Source organism: Vigna umbellata, chromosome 1 (genome assembly GCF_029865625.1).
Source record: "Vigna umbellata cultivar VRB3 chromosome 1, Vumbellata_1.0, whole genome shotgun sequence".
Classification (NCBI taxonomy): Eukaryota; Viridiplantae; Streptophyta; class Magnoliopsida; order Fabales; family Fabaceae; genus Vigna; species Vigna umbellata.
In genome coordinates, this window is record NC_142165.1 from 12,547,857 (window position 1) to 12,563,100 (window position 15,244).

The 15,244-nt window shown below is 33.5% G+C and overlaps 2 protein-coding genes across 2 annotated transcripts; both read left to right on the plus strand.

The window, feature by feature from the left end:
- The first annotated feature begins 358 nt into the window (after positions 1–358).
- On the plus strand, positions 359–5,590 carry LOC124832908 (uncharacterized). Its single transcript, XM_047307242.2, has 16 exons — positions 359–474; positions 591–641; positions 936–1,111; positions 1,289–1,366; positions 1,456–1,567; positions 2,355–2,439; positions 2,527–2,578; positions 2,652–2,713; positions 2,792–2,907; positions 2,991–3,112; positions 3,370–3,438; positions 3,599–3,656; positions 3,869–3,942; positions 4,275–4,323; positions 4,503–4,582; positions 4,860–5,590. The coding sequence occupies exons 1-16, from the start codon at positions 420–422 to the stop codon at positions 4,920–4,922; spliced, it is 1,302 nt and encodes a 433-aa protein (XP_047163198.2). The 5' UTR covers positions 359–419; the 3' UTR covers positions 4,923–5,590.
- A 3,311-nt stretch (positions 5,591–8,901) lies between these two features.
- LOC148204664 (mitogen-activated protein kinase 20-like) lies at positions 8,902–14,804 on the plus strand. The gene is made up of 10 exons (XM_088095406.1): positions 8,902–9,351; positions 10,407–10,815; positions 11,182–11,309; positions 11,418–11,477; positions 11,762–11,911; positions 12,016–12,171; positions 12,374–12,585; positions 12,715–12,816; positions 13,754–13,911; positions 13,998–14,804. The coding sequence occupies exons 1-10, from the start codon at positions 9,328–9,330 to the stop codon at positions 14,432–14,434; spliced, it is 1,836 nt and encodes a 611-aa protein (XP_087951532.1). The 5' UTR covers positions 8,902–9,327; the 3' UTR covers positions 14,435–14,804.
- The last annotated feature ends 440 nt before the right edge of the window (positions 14,805–15,244 follow it).

Here is a 15,244-nt window from a genome sequence, read left to right on the forward strand (position 1 = left end):
ATATAATTGTGTAGATATTTTTTTATAAATTTATAGAATTTATGTTTTCTTAATTTTTAATTTGTTAAAATATTTGTATGGAAGCAGTAAAACTGTTTTTTATTATTATTTTATATGATGAAATTTTTAAATAAAATCCAAAAAGGTAAAACAATTATAATTGAAAAAGAACATGAATTCAAATTAAATTAATTGAATATCTTTCAATTACTTTTTTTCAATTGGTTTGCTGGTCGTTAATGACTATTATAGCAATCAAAGTCGAATGGGCCGAATAGGAGTAGGCCCATTAGGGCCTGATTTTCCCGCTAGATATATCTTTATCTTCCCGCCATTTCCCTTGTACTCCTGCATTCCTCGATTTCCCATTTCGCAAATCCAATTCTTCTTTCCACTTCACAGTTTCGGTCGCAAAGCAAATGATCCCACAACAAGAACCCGATTTAAATCTCAATCACCTTAAGCTATATTACGGTTCGTTACTTCCCGTTTTTTCTGTTCCTTTATTCTCCGTATCAAAGTATCATAATTTGTATTGGTTTGTACTGGGTTTGACTTCTCTTCAACGTTTCCTCTTCTCGTTTCCTCAGGAAAGCTGTTTCCTTTTGCCGATTTATGTAGATGGGTGTCTTATGGCAACGGTAATATCGCCAAATCTTTGTTTCTAAAGAGTGTACATTCTTAATTCTAATGTGTTTCTAGTCCCACCAATAAATTGATATCCGTCGTTAATCTCTCTAAAATAATCATATCAGTTTCTGTTCCTTGTTTATAGAAATATGCTAGACTTTGTTGTCCTTGTTCTTTTCTGAAATCCGTCTCTTTGTGTAATTTTTATAAATGGACAAAGTGAACATCTCCTAATTTAGTGACTTGGGACACAATTAACTTTGCTTTTAATTTAGATTTTACATTTTTGTGGGGATTGTTTGTAGATGCGAAGCACCCTGGTTGTGATCAATCCTATATGGGACGGAGAGAGTTTTCCTTCACTCTGGTGGATGATATTTATCTGCGTTTCCAATCTTTCAACAATGCACATGAGCTCGAAAATTCAGTCAAAGAGAAGTCCCCTGTTAAGATAGATATCGGGCCTGTCTACTCTGTTGATGTAATGTGCCCTCCTTCTCCAGACCCTCACTAGCTAGACTCCATTGTTAGGCAACAAGTTCTTATAATTCATGCAGGAATTACAATGGTGTTATTTTCTTCGTCAATCCTTTTGTGATGATAAGATGTAGCTTTTATTCACTCACGTATTCTGTTCTTTGTGTTTTGTTTGGTTCAGCCTGCAAAAAGGTATGCCTATGCGCAGAGTGAAAATAATGTCTTTGCCCCAGTTGAGAGGGAATTGATTTTCGATATAGTAAGATTTTTTCTGAGTCTCCAAGTGAAGCCTTTAGCTATTGTGGTCTTCTTCACGTTTGACACCCTTTATTTTTTGGGCCTCTGTAGGATATGACAGACTATGATGATGTTAGATACTGCTGCTCTGGTGCTGACGTTTGTTTGGTTTGCTGGCCGTTAATGACTATAGCAATCAAAGTGATTGATACTGCCTTGAGAGGTACTAGTATGCATCTTATATCATACTAGAGAGACATTGCAAATTTGCCATGTATATTCATTGCATTGAAATAATTAGATAGCAGTACATATCTTAACATACAAAGACCATGGAATGGGTGTAAATCACCAGGTGGAAATCCTATCAGATTACAAAAGTTTGCCTCATAATCACCAGGTGACTTAACTTACTGGGGTGGTCATCTCTAAGCATAATAGGTTTCTTTTTGCCGAAGCAGGAAGAGACATAATTTCTACTTGAAAGTTTATGAGAGTGGCTATAGTCTAGGCTGTGTCTTGTACATTTCATTATTTCAACATCTTAATTAACTGACATCTTTATTGCTGAGGAATGTATGACTTCGACAATGCCTCATATACCTTGTTAGAGGAGTCTCGGTTCTTAAGTGGGTCACTCAGCGATATTTCGTACTATTGGATGTTAATCACACTGATTGCATGTTTTGAGGTTCATCAAGCATCTCTTTTGTATTTGTTCTCATGCCACTTCTGATCTTTCATTGTGTTAATCTTCGTATCAAAGATTGCGATTTTCTTTTCCTAGCTCATTTTGTCCTTTGAGTTCAGACTTTCTTCGTTATACGAAAATAGTCAAAATACTCCGAGGGATATAGAATATCTAACATGCACTAAATTTATATACACTAGCTTTGCAAGCTGCAACTTTGAGCCTACTTAGTTATTGTACAAATCTAGTGGGCGTTATTTGGGAGCATGTGCTTTATTAGTAACTTTTGTTGACTTTTGCTTTGGGGCTACTGTTTCAGATGACTTTGGTTTCAAGCACGTTCTCTGGGTATACAGTGGACGCAGAGGTGTTCATTGCTGGGTCTGTGATGGGAAGGCAAGAAGGTGAGGCACTGAACAATCAAAAGTTATCCTTTGTCTACCTGTGATCGTGTACAGTCATAAATTCAAACACCACCTTTTCTCATACAGGCTGTCTAATGAGCAGAGAGGTGCTATTGCTGACTATTTTCGTGTCTACAAGGTAAAGTATACTGATGACAAGTGGATTTCGAATACATGTGGAAGTGTTTGTTGATTTCATATATGCTGTCCAGGGCAATGAAAATAGTCATAAGAAGGTTTCTTTGACGGGTGCTGCCCTTCATCCTTTCTTGGCGTAAGTCTTTATACGAATGCTTAACCTTTCGAACCAGATCTCTTATTTTGTATCCTAACCTGTATTTTATTATTCCAGGACATCATACACTAACGTTCTCAAAGACTATTTCGAGAAAAGTCTGCTTACCGGACAAAATTTACTTGCTACTGAGGAGAGATATGAGAAAATTCTAAGCATGATTCCTGATGAATGTACTTTTTTTTCCTGTCCTTCCTTCATATGAACCTTGTTACTTTATTTCCTGCTACTATCTTAGGCGGTTTACCTTTTGCAGCTATTGCTTCTGAACTTCGGGGGAGATGGCACGATAGTAGGCGGTCTTCTAGTACAAAAGAAGACATCAATGTTGTTCGATGGGAACAACTCAAACAGTTGCTGCAATCTGGAAAACATAAGGTATGTAAGCTTCCTTTTAGGAAATGCAGTCTGCGGTCTTCAATATTTGTACCAACATTTTAAAAATCGAAAGAGCATGAAACTCTAGAGCCATATTGTCTTGAAATTCTTGGTGTGACCTCCTACAGTTGTTACATGCTTCTTTTATTCATTTAAAGTTGATTGTAAATTGTATGCAATGATGCGGAATTTTATGGAACAAGCATATGATTTATTGTTTCCATTTATTATTAATGTTTCCGTAATACTTTATGAAGGCCCAAGGGCTGCGCCGATGTGTTGAAGAGATTGTGTTCTCCTTTACATATCCGAGGCTTGATATGGAGGTTTGTCGATCAACTGCTTCCCTTTTTCCCATATACTCTTTATCTTTCATAATAGTACCGTTTCTGTAGTCTAAGTGCCCGGCAATGTCTCTGTATTACCAATAACACCTTTTGGCTAATTTTAAGTTCAGGTTGTTCATTAAGACTGTTTGTGTTATAGGTTTCTAAACATATGAATCATTTGCTCAAGGCACCATTCTGTGTACATCCTAAAACAGGTCAGTGTCTAATATGTTTATGCACAATTTTTATTGACAATAAATTGAATTTTTTATTTGAGGCTTGGGATTTTCACCGATGACATTATAATCATATGGTTTTGCCTTCTGATTTTAAAGAGAAAAGTTGAACTATAAAGCTCTCTCCCGGTATTGTTTGATCGAATTCACTTTGATTGTTTAGCATTACATGGTATTCTTCTTCGTTGTAGGTCGTGTTTGTGTCCCAATTGATCCAAATCGGTGCGACGAATTTGATCCTACTACAGTGCCCACCCTTTCACAGGTAAACTTATTCTGCAATGCAATTTTCTTACCTGCATTCAAGGGAGGGGAAAACTTTCCACTGGTTCAGTTATTTGCGTATTTTTCATGAGGGAAGTTCCTATATATTACTTAACAGTATTTGGGACATGCATAGTGAAACTCGCTCCCTTTTCCAACACATTTTCATGTGGAAAAAGGAAATATCACCTTTTGACATGGCTAAAGTGGGGGCATAAAATATATGCCTGTATTTCACCATTGCATTTGTAGTTTTGTACCATAAATTTTTTTTCTGAACACTTTTCGTGTCTGGATCTTGCTTAATATTTTTAGTTGTATGTGACATTGCAGCTGATAGAAGAGCTTAATTACGAAGGCTCAAGATCTGATGTTGATGGTGGTAAGTTAATTACACTCGAACAATCGAAATTTCCTTTTGTAAAATCTTCACATTGCCGTCACAGTGTGTCTTGGACTCTTCGAGTTCAGGTTATGTACATTAATATGCTCCCTCTAATGCTAATTGCAACTTGGATTCCAGTACAATTGAAAGTGGTTTAATACCTTGTTTGATGTCAGAATTGAATAGAACTTCGCTTGGACATGCCATTACGCTCTTCAGATCGTCATTCTTACAGCCTTTATTAAAAGCCTGCAAGGTATATTTTCACCACTGCACCGAACTGCATTAAGTTAACCTCAATGCCATTATTATTAACCATTTGGAATATATATTTGAAAGGGAGTAATAAGGGAATGCTTGGAACGGTGACTCATTTTCTGTTTGTTTATACGTATTTTTTGTGGCATTACAACTCAAATTCATCAAAAACATTTGTGTTGATGCTGTTTATCTTACTAACTTGATACCGTATTATTACAGATTCAGCATTCAAGTATACATAGCTTAACTATTTTAAATAATGAATACTGCAGGAAGAGATAGAAAATTCGTATAACGTAAAATTGCAGCAGTCAAAGAATTCCCTTGGTTGGTAAAGCCACCTATGCTTCATATTGGTTAGATAGAGCTGTCTCGAGGTCACATTAATGGACACAATCAAAAGATGGAATGTTCATGGTACTGTTGAATTATAAAGAAGCATTTTAACTCTTGTATTTTAATACAACTGCAACCGTTCTTCTGGGGAGAGAAAGGCAATTAAATTGAACCTTTCCATTCATCCACTGTATAAAATTTTGGATGGCCCGTGTTACGTAAAAGATATTTCTGCCAGTAAATGGAAATTAGCAGTAATTTTAATGTATCGTCTTGTGAAGGATTACAAGTGATTTATTATATAGTTTCCCAGGTATTGAATTATGAAGGAAAAATTCATTAGCATGATCACAACACTTCTGTACGGTGAGTGAAACTGAAATTATCTTTCCAGAAATTCTGGTACAATGACCATGCAAGGTGTTGTCGTGACATCTAAAAAATGATTGTAATTACTCACTGCTGAATCTGCTATATTGTTCCACATTACGTAGCAATTAAGGGAAAAAGTCGGCAGATGGTAATGTATCTCAGACATTTTACAGTGATAGTTTTTCTTACAATGATTGTACTGAAATTGAAAGTTATGGTTTCATACAGCAATCTGTTGTACAATTCCAATTGACGGTCTCGGTTATTATGAATGTAACTTGATAATATATTTAAAGGAAACTTTACCTGGTATGAATTTTTACACAGGTCCAAACTACAATTTTTTTCAGTTGTGAATGGCCACTAAAGCGGCGTTTAGGTTCAGATAATTAGTGAGAAGGGTTGTTCAATCATGATGAGATTTGAATGCAGAATATGGAAAGGGTGAAACATGGTAAGAATCCTTAAACTTACGTGAAGTTTGATAGATGAATAAGAAAAGAAAAACAGAAGATGGAAATAAGATAGATATCCTTTGCAATAGAGAGATAGTAAGCACGGGTAGGTAGGTGCAATGCAACCGACAGTGAGAAGGTCCCACATCTGCTCTGCTCCTAATAGAATATTCTTGCTGCCTATTTATACCTCGACGTTTATTCTTCTACTAAAATACGCCTACCTGTATTTAGACACCTAACTTAAGGGAAGGTCAAATACGTGAATCACTATTCTAAACCTCGATCCTTCATCATCCAAATTAGGTTTCTCTTTTTTGGTCTACCAATAATTTTCCATAAAATCTAATACTCTATAGTTTATTATAATCAATTTTACTAAACAGCTGCTTCAAATTGAAACTAATGAAATAATTTAAATATTAATTAATATGGAATGAACTATAAATAACTTAGAAAATTATAAAACTTACAAAATTAAAAGTAATAACGTATCGGGATGCCAAAATTCTTGTGTTTCATTATTGTGCCACGTCACAATCCTTTCTTTCTCCATTTTCTTAAATTTAAATAAATTAATGTTCTGTTGAGTCAATATTTTATTGGGTAATACAAGATTTTTTTGTCAGTGATTGTTTATTTTAACATTATTATTTAAGAAAATCCAAAGAAGTTTACTTTTAAAAAATATAATGTATTTATTATAAAGAATTTTTAAATCCAAATCTCGAATTGCTAAATTCTGGTTCCTTGTTGTCTGAATTAAAAAACGCAACCTGGATTTATTAATACTATTTTACTGTTGTTGTTACGTCACTTTGCATAACCTTCAATCCATTTAACCCTTAATTATTATATTATTGTTTTCTTTCTTTCTTTTTGGAGGCAATGTTGTCAAGAATGCGTTTTCAGTGCAGATAAAATGTCCATTTTGGAGGTTATGGACAACCTTTCATGCAACCTAACACCCAGGTTAGTAGATTCCTGTGATGTCTTTTGTTACATTTTATTTTAATTTAAAATGCCAATAATCTGCAACACTATATTTCTAGAATGATAATAAGACTTTTTGAATTAAAATAATTATAGTTTTATGAAACCATATGTTGATGCATGACTCATGAATCCATATAGCGTAAGCGTGAAATATGCCTTACACGTGTCATGTAAGCATGCTCATGTTGTTCCCCACTTTAATATTGCTAAAATTTACACTAAATTAAAGTAAGGGAAAACACTAATGTATTCAATTCCATCACTAAATTTACTTCTTATAGCAAAGTGGAAAACTATTGAATGTTTTATTTTTTTATAACTAAGATTATACATGTTATGTAAAATGCTAAGTCCTTTATAGCATAGTGTAACCAATAATTTTTAAAAGGATAACAATTTACATATATAAATGGTATATATTTTCAGCATGTATTTTAAATATAGAATGTGATCCTTTGGGATATTAAAGACAAGTTTTAATATATCTTACATAGAACAAAACTAAATATATATTTTTCAATTCTAAGACAACTAAGAATAGATATAAAACTTACTTCCCAAAGTATTTGTTAAATTATGTTAAATCGAAAAATTCATTTTCAAAGATATTACACTAACGAGATCTCGAAGATGATATCGATACACACTGATGAAAATTAAGAAGAATTTGATTTATTGAATAGTAAATGTCTGAATTTGCAGTGGATATATCATTGTTTTGATTTTGAAAACGATTTACTCTGTCTCTGTTGGATGTGTTGCTAAATCCTGTGGTTAATTAGAATGTCTGGTATTGTTGTGGAAGTAAAGTAAGTGTAAAGTAAAAGAAAGGTTAAAGTTTATACGAATATATTAATTAATTGCTAAATGTGCACTATTTGTGATGCACAGCTTTAATAGAAAAAAGGTTAAAGTTAATTAATGTATAAGACAACATTTTTGATGTGATCTTTTATTATGTTCGATGAATGTCTTGGGATCTGTCTAAAGCAAGTCTCATCCATATTTCACATGATTTATTTAGAGGTTATATATATATATATATATATATATATATATATATATATATATATATATATATATATATATCTTTTGAATAAAAGAAAATTAACTTTAATTTTTTTAATTGAATAACTAATTAATCTTATAAGACCTAATTCACATCTATTTGGAATGGATTAATAGAGTTGAATTTTAATTATACATTTTTGTGAGATTATTAATGTCGTGGGTATTATTAACTATTTGGGGTCACTTTTAATATTATTATTGTGATCATTAGTTTGACGTTTGTAGCTAATAATAGCATGATAGTATATGGCTAGACAAATGTTTGTAATTTTGTTCTTATGGAAATAAATGATAAATATAACATTAAACTAACATGCTAAATGAATGAGACACTTTCCCTAATTCTAAACAATATCACTATATTTGTTATGGATGATTATTTCTTAATATTTTTATTATGTGTTCTTTTACTTTTAACATCATATCATTTTTAATCTTGGTTTAAGAATTTACACCAATAAATTAGTAAAGTGGTAAACTTGAATCTTAAAATTGTACACAAATTTTAATAAATTAAAATAAAGTCTCTAAAAATAATTTTAATTATTTATACTTGTCCCTTATTTCAGATAGATTCTTACACGTTGTCACTAAAATGAAATTTAGTTTATATACATTATTATTAAAATGCAATTCAGTTCATATATTTAAGAATTACATTATATTTTAATAGTAATAATAATAAGTATAATATGTTTAAAATGAAAGATAAATGTAGAAGAAAAAATTATTTTGAAGACGTTTTATTTATTTATAAATATTTAAGGGTTATTTGGAAAAAAGACATTTTGAATTGTAAGTTGTGAAAAATATCAAAAAAATAAAACCATGTAAATAAATAAAAATATTATATCTTTGAAAATGAAAATTGTGAGATTAATATTTTGGAAGGTGACACGTGTTTGGCACATTCCCTATGCCATGTAAGTTGGAGAGGAGACAGACAGGTAATTCCAGAACAGTATCTGCCATCTTACTTCGTAACCAGGTTTTAGGAACCTGAATTTACGAAAACACCCTCCATATTCTCTCTAAATATCAAATACGCCACTTGGGTATAATAAGAATCATACCATATCCGTATCTCACAAGCGAATGCGAAGCAGAGAGAGAGAAGAGCCACCCTCTCATACAACTCAACAAACAACTCATTCCAACAACGAAGCCTTTCAAAATTTTCACTCTTTCTCCTTGTGTCGGTGTACTCCTCTTCCGGGCCACTCGTTTTAGCTTCCTCAAACGCGCTTTTGGTTGAAGAAGCTCCTCTGGGATCTGAGTGTGGGGTGAGAGAGAGATGGGTGAGTTTTGTCTCTGAGTTAGATCTACGTCGCTTCATGTGCCAGTTTGGTGTTGGGATTGGAGGTGGGGTTGTATTTGGATTCTGTGTGGGTTGAAGGAGCTGGGGTAGGGGGGGTAAATGTGCTTGGCTTTTGTTTTATGTCAAAATTGAACCTTACCTTTCTATGTCTTTCCTATTGGTGGCTTAATTTGTAGTGGCTCTTGTCTCAGAATGCAGCAAGATCACAGAAAAAAGGTGGATTTGTTGTTTGTTTTCTTCATTATGCTTTACTCTTATTAGTTGCTTCACTAAAAGTATTGCTTTTTTCAAGTCTTTCTCTGTCCCTGAATGAATGATGAGGGTGCCCTTTTTGTATCTAAGCAGAGTAATGAATGATAAAACTAAAATTTTGTCTCCTTCTGTGTTGGTGGGTTACTTCTCAGAATTTTAGATTACTTAAGTCTAGGCGAGGTAGCGAGGCTCTGCCATGTTTCTTCCATGGGGCCTTCTTATGATGTTAGTTAGCTCTCTTATATTTAGTCCACCAGTGACATAATTTCTCTCCCCCACGTGACGTTTGGTTGACAGGGTCTTTATTTTTTTTCACCATTTCTGCAGTACTCTAATATGTTCATGAATTTTGCGTGGTTCTTCTTTTTACTTGCTAGATTGCATTCCTGGGGTTGATCTTCCATCTCAATCAACCCACCCTTTTGCTTTTCTTTGTTTCTACGTCTTCTGAGATGTGTTTCGCACGCGTTAGGTGCATTGTACGAGATTGACTCTCCCAAATAAACGTCGGTGAATGACAACAAATGGTTAATTGGGGAAGAGAAAAGTTATAGTCTAAGAATTGTGATGTGTTTATGGTTTTAAGCGCTATATTTTCTCCTTTTGGCTGGAACAAGCTGGGGACGGGGAGTGACGCTGTTTATGGTGACAATGTGTTTTTTTGTTTATTGTTTGTTATTTTGCTTGTGTTAGTCCAATCTACGTTGCTGACATGACCAAATTACTGAAAATATAGTTTCCAATCTGAGTCTATGATTCTTCAATACCGAGTTAGTTCCATAATGTAAATTATATGGCACACGCAATTTTGTTTGTTTAATGTGTATTGAACTTATGGATGGATCATGGATTCTGAGATATAGCAAAGAATGTTTATTTATTATTTTAATTTCAATTTATCTACTTTGAAAACTTATTTCCAATTTGTTGCTTTAGCTTGATTTATTAACGTTTGTAGATGACCAAATTTGGGCATGCCTGATTTTCCTATGTGGATTACTTTTATATCTTTGCAACAGGGTTCAATGGAGATGGAATTTTTCTCCGATTATGGCGATGCCAACAGGTACAAAATTCAAGAAGTCATTGGGAAAGGCAGTTATGGTGTTGTTTGTTCAGCTATAGACACTCATACTGGCGAGAAAGTAGCAATTAAAAAGATACATGATATCTTCGAGCATGTATCTGATACTGCACGTATTCTCCGTGAGATAAAGTTGCTTAGACTTCTTCGACATCCTGATATTGTTGAAATTAAGCATGTTATGTTGCCACCTTCGAGGAGGGACTTTAAGGATATTTATGTCGTTTTTGAGCTAATGGAGTCTGATCTGCATCAAGTCATTAAAGCCAATGATGACTTAACAAAAGAGCACTATCAATTTTTTCTGTACCAGTTACTTCGAGCACTGAAGTATATTCACACTGGTATTTTTCAATATCTGATACTTACTTGTTTATCAATATCTTATTAGAATGCACATTGTGTTGCTAATAATAGCTATACCTTGTTTTCAGCACTTGAATGGAATGTGACTGAAATTGCATCATTCCTTTGCATTTCTCTTTACGCAGATGTCAGCATTATGTATATCAGTTTTTTTTTTCTAACTGTTGCTGTTGACTTTGTTTTTACCTCGTGGCTGGATTTCCTTAAACTTATGTGGTTTGACCAAAATGTTTTACTTATTCATTTTCCTTTTTTTATATATTTTACTGTGTATTAATCAACTTAATTTTGCTGACTTCAATGCCAGTATTAATGCTGATCTAATATTTATCAACACATTGCAGCAAATGTCTATCATCGAGACTTGAAGCCAAAGAATATATTAGCCAATGCAAACTGTAAACTTAAAATATGTGATTTTGGGTTAGCTAGAGTTGCTTTTAGTGACACGCCAACAACTGTATTTTGGACGGTATTCCATCATAAAATTTCCTCTGTTTGTTTCACACCCATTTTACAGCTTTGCTAGATAACAGATGGCTGATGTTTTTCTTGCTTACTTAATATATTATTTCTATAGGATTATGTTGCTACAAGGTGGTATAGAGCACCGGAGCTCTGTGGATCCTTTTACTCACGGGTATGACTTTTTCAAGATTCTTTTGTATAGTCTTGAATATAAAAGAAGAGAACCAAATTCTGCATAGTCTTGAATCTCCATACCCTAATTCATGCTCAATAGTTTTGTGTAGAAATTTCATATCAACACATGATACATGCTTTCTGTTATGTTCTTTCCCCTCAATAGCTAAAAGTAAGACCCAAGACCAATCTGTTATTTATTATTAATTATTAATCCACTGGTTTCTAGTTTCTGTTAGTTTTGTGTCTTCTGGTGGGTTAACGCTAAGGTATTTAATGCAGTATACTCCAGCAATTGATATTTGGAGTATAGGTTGCATCTTTGCTGAAGTATTGATAGGAAAGCCTCTTTTTCCTGGAAAAAATGTTGTGCATCAGTTGGATCTAATGACAGATCTGCTTGGTACGCCATCGCTTGATACAATATCTCGGGTAATTATTTTTCTCTGTAGAGGGAAACTGTCAGCATTTGCTTAAATTCAATTTTCCAACATCATTCTTTTGGCGACAATTTTGAATCTTTGTGTTGGATGCAGGTACGCAATGATAAGGCACGGAGATACCTGACTAGTATGAGGAAAAAACAGCCTATACCATTTGCACAAAAGTTTCCTAATGCAGATCCTTTAGCCCTACGACTACTTGAAAAGTTACTCGCCTTTGATCCAAAAGACCGGCCAACTGCTGAAGAGGTTTGTTATATTGTTCTCTATGCTTTGTTTGTGTGAGTTGAAAAATTATTCTAGTTACATTAGTAACTGTTTCTAGAACTTACGCTTTTTCTTTTGGAGTTTGGACAAATAGAAATGTGTAATCAATCACACAGCAGTTTCATTGTGTGCAATAATTTGTGATTTTCTTGCTCAAGAATTTTGAAGGATTTGGCATTTTCAGGCATTAGCTGATCCTTACTTCAAGGGACTTGCGAAAGTTGAGAGGGAGCCATCATGCCAGCCTATTACAAAAATGGAGTTTGAATTCGAAAGGAGAAGAGTCACAAAGGAAGAAATTGGAGAGTTAATCTTTCGTGAGATTCTAGAGTATCATCCTCAACTATTGAAAGACTACATGAATGGAACAGAGAGAACTAATTTTCTTTACCCAAGGTTTTTATTATTTGTTTTCGGTTCATTCTTCAACTGGTTATCTTATTTTCCTTAATATATATATATATATATTTCACGTTCTACCCTATTATTCTTCTCCTTATCGTAATTGGTGCTTATTCTTCACAGTGCTGTTGATCAATTCAAGAAGCAATTTACTCATCTTGAGGAAACTGGTGGCAAAAGTAGTCCAGTTCTGCCACCTGAAAGAAAGCATGTATCACTTCCCAGGTAATTCGTTAATGTAGTAACTCATTGGATTTTAATTGTCATTTATTATTATCATGCGTTGTTGGAAAAAAGTTCTCTTGATTACACAGGATTGAATATTCTATGATGATTGTTGAATACACTAATGTCTATATGAGATGCTTAAGAAAATTATGCTATGTGCAAATAGGAACTGACACATACAGACAACTGGTTTTGACGCGATACCTGTTCTAATTTCATCTTCCATGTGCATAGATGCTATCACTGTTTAAAACTTGACTGGTCAAGCTATTAAATAATAATATAATAAATGCATAAAATATATTGAAGAAACATGATATCTTAATTTTATAAGGCTAAAAGCTAAAGTTGAAACGGCATTTTATAAAAAAAGTCCAAATCAAATATATCATTATACTTGTGTCTAAATTTCAACATTAAACAGCAATGTCTATTAACAACAGTATCAATTTGACATTTATAATTAAAAAATGATGATTAATATTTGAACCTTTTTTTTTTCATTTTTCTTAGAAGTAAAAAAGGTGTCTGTTAAGTATTTTTTATAGGTTCACTGGGAACTGTTTTTTGGCTTTTTCTCATTGATTTTCTTGCTCATTGACTGATTTGTCTTATGTCTGATTTAGTGGTATATTTGGACTGGACGCAAGACGGATTTACTGATTTTTCAATTAAATCGGTGAATTTGGTGTTGGTTTTAGATCATAGGGAATTACTATACATTTTTCTAAGATGCATTAATGTAAGATGTTGTTGACTATATCGTCGATGAAGTGACGTGCACGAGTTGCAAATGCACTCAATTATTTCAAACCTGTTATTGATATTTATCTGAGCCATAATTTAGTGTTATTAATGGGGAACTTAATTAGATTACATCACACTAAATTTTTCTTGTTTGATTTCCTTATTTTCCTTTTGGAATTATCGACAGGTCAACAATTATACATTCAAATACAGTACCCACAAAAGAGCAATCAAATATTGCTTCCAGCAAAATCAGGCAAACAACTGAGGAATACAGCAATAATTCCAGGGATACAGAAAATCCTGTGCCAAGGTCCATTCAGGGTCTGCAAAAATTTTCACATGGTATGTCATTGTTATCATATATCATCGTGCTTTGTCAAGTTTATGAGCATTGTCAGTAATCAGCTAGCAAACATTCTTGTTTTCAGCGAAACCTGGTAAAGTTGTTGGGCCGGTTATTCCATACGAGTATGCAAGTGTTGTCAAGGGTTCATACGAGCCGAGGACATTTATGAGAGGTTCTGTTCCTCCTTCTCAACCTACTCCCCCAACGAATCATTATCAAAGATTAACCTCTGGGAAACAAGAAAGGTCAGCAACAGAAGCTGAGAAGTGTGTATCTTTACAATCAAAACTTGCACAGCAATGTTGTGTGAATGGCCAAATAGCACCAGAAATAGCAATAAATATTGATTCCAACCCCTTTTTCATGACACGAGCAGGAGTGAACAAGATAGAGCAGGATGACCGAATAGCCATTGATACAAAGTTGCTGCAAACAAAAGCTCATCAATATGGTGGGATTAGTACAACTGCTCATAGAAAGGTTGGACCAGTACAGTATGGTATTACAAGGTTGTTCTAGAAGAATGTTGGCTTGTGAATAGTTTGGCCAGGTGGAGCAATCCTTGTCGAGCACAAGAGAAGTTTCTTTACAGTGGAGAAGTAGTAGTCTCTGGTGGTGCTTTGTGTAAGATGATTGAGTTAGTGCTACTTTCCCAGAAAGAACCAGCTTTCTCTTGTCAAACCTTGTAAACATTGGTTTCAGTTATCAATAAACTGAACAATTGAAATTGAGTTCTATCTTGTAATTCAATCCACACAACCTTTTCCCTACATATTTTTCCTTTTTAGATTTCCTGCAATGCCTATTTTGCAAATTGACATAAATAAATAAATCAGACTGGTACATGTACTTGTAAAAATGATAAAATTGCTATTTGTTTTATGCGTGTTATGCTCACGGGATATAAAGGAGATTCATTGTTTAACCATAGTGGTTTAATCCCCTTTGGCCATTATAAAAACATATTCCTCACAACTTTCTTAAACAACTGGATTCCATTTAAAACATTATCAATGGCTCAAATTCCTATTGAATTTTGCTCACCTACTCATAATAACTATTCATCCTTGAAAGTAGGTTTGATGTTTGCATGATTTGCTTCTATTTTTGTTTTTTTATGTTACTAAAAGAAACAGACATGTCTTTATTTTATTGAAAGAGAAATACCCGTAACATACCCTTTTTTAAGATGTAACTCTGGATCATATGCTTCAGATTAATATGCCAAGTGATTTTAGATCAATGGTTCAGATTACTTTCATATTTTGAATATACTTTATATGGAAAAATTTAGTTGAAATTATAGATAGGTGGTGATCCAAGTAAATT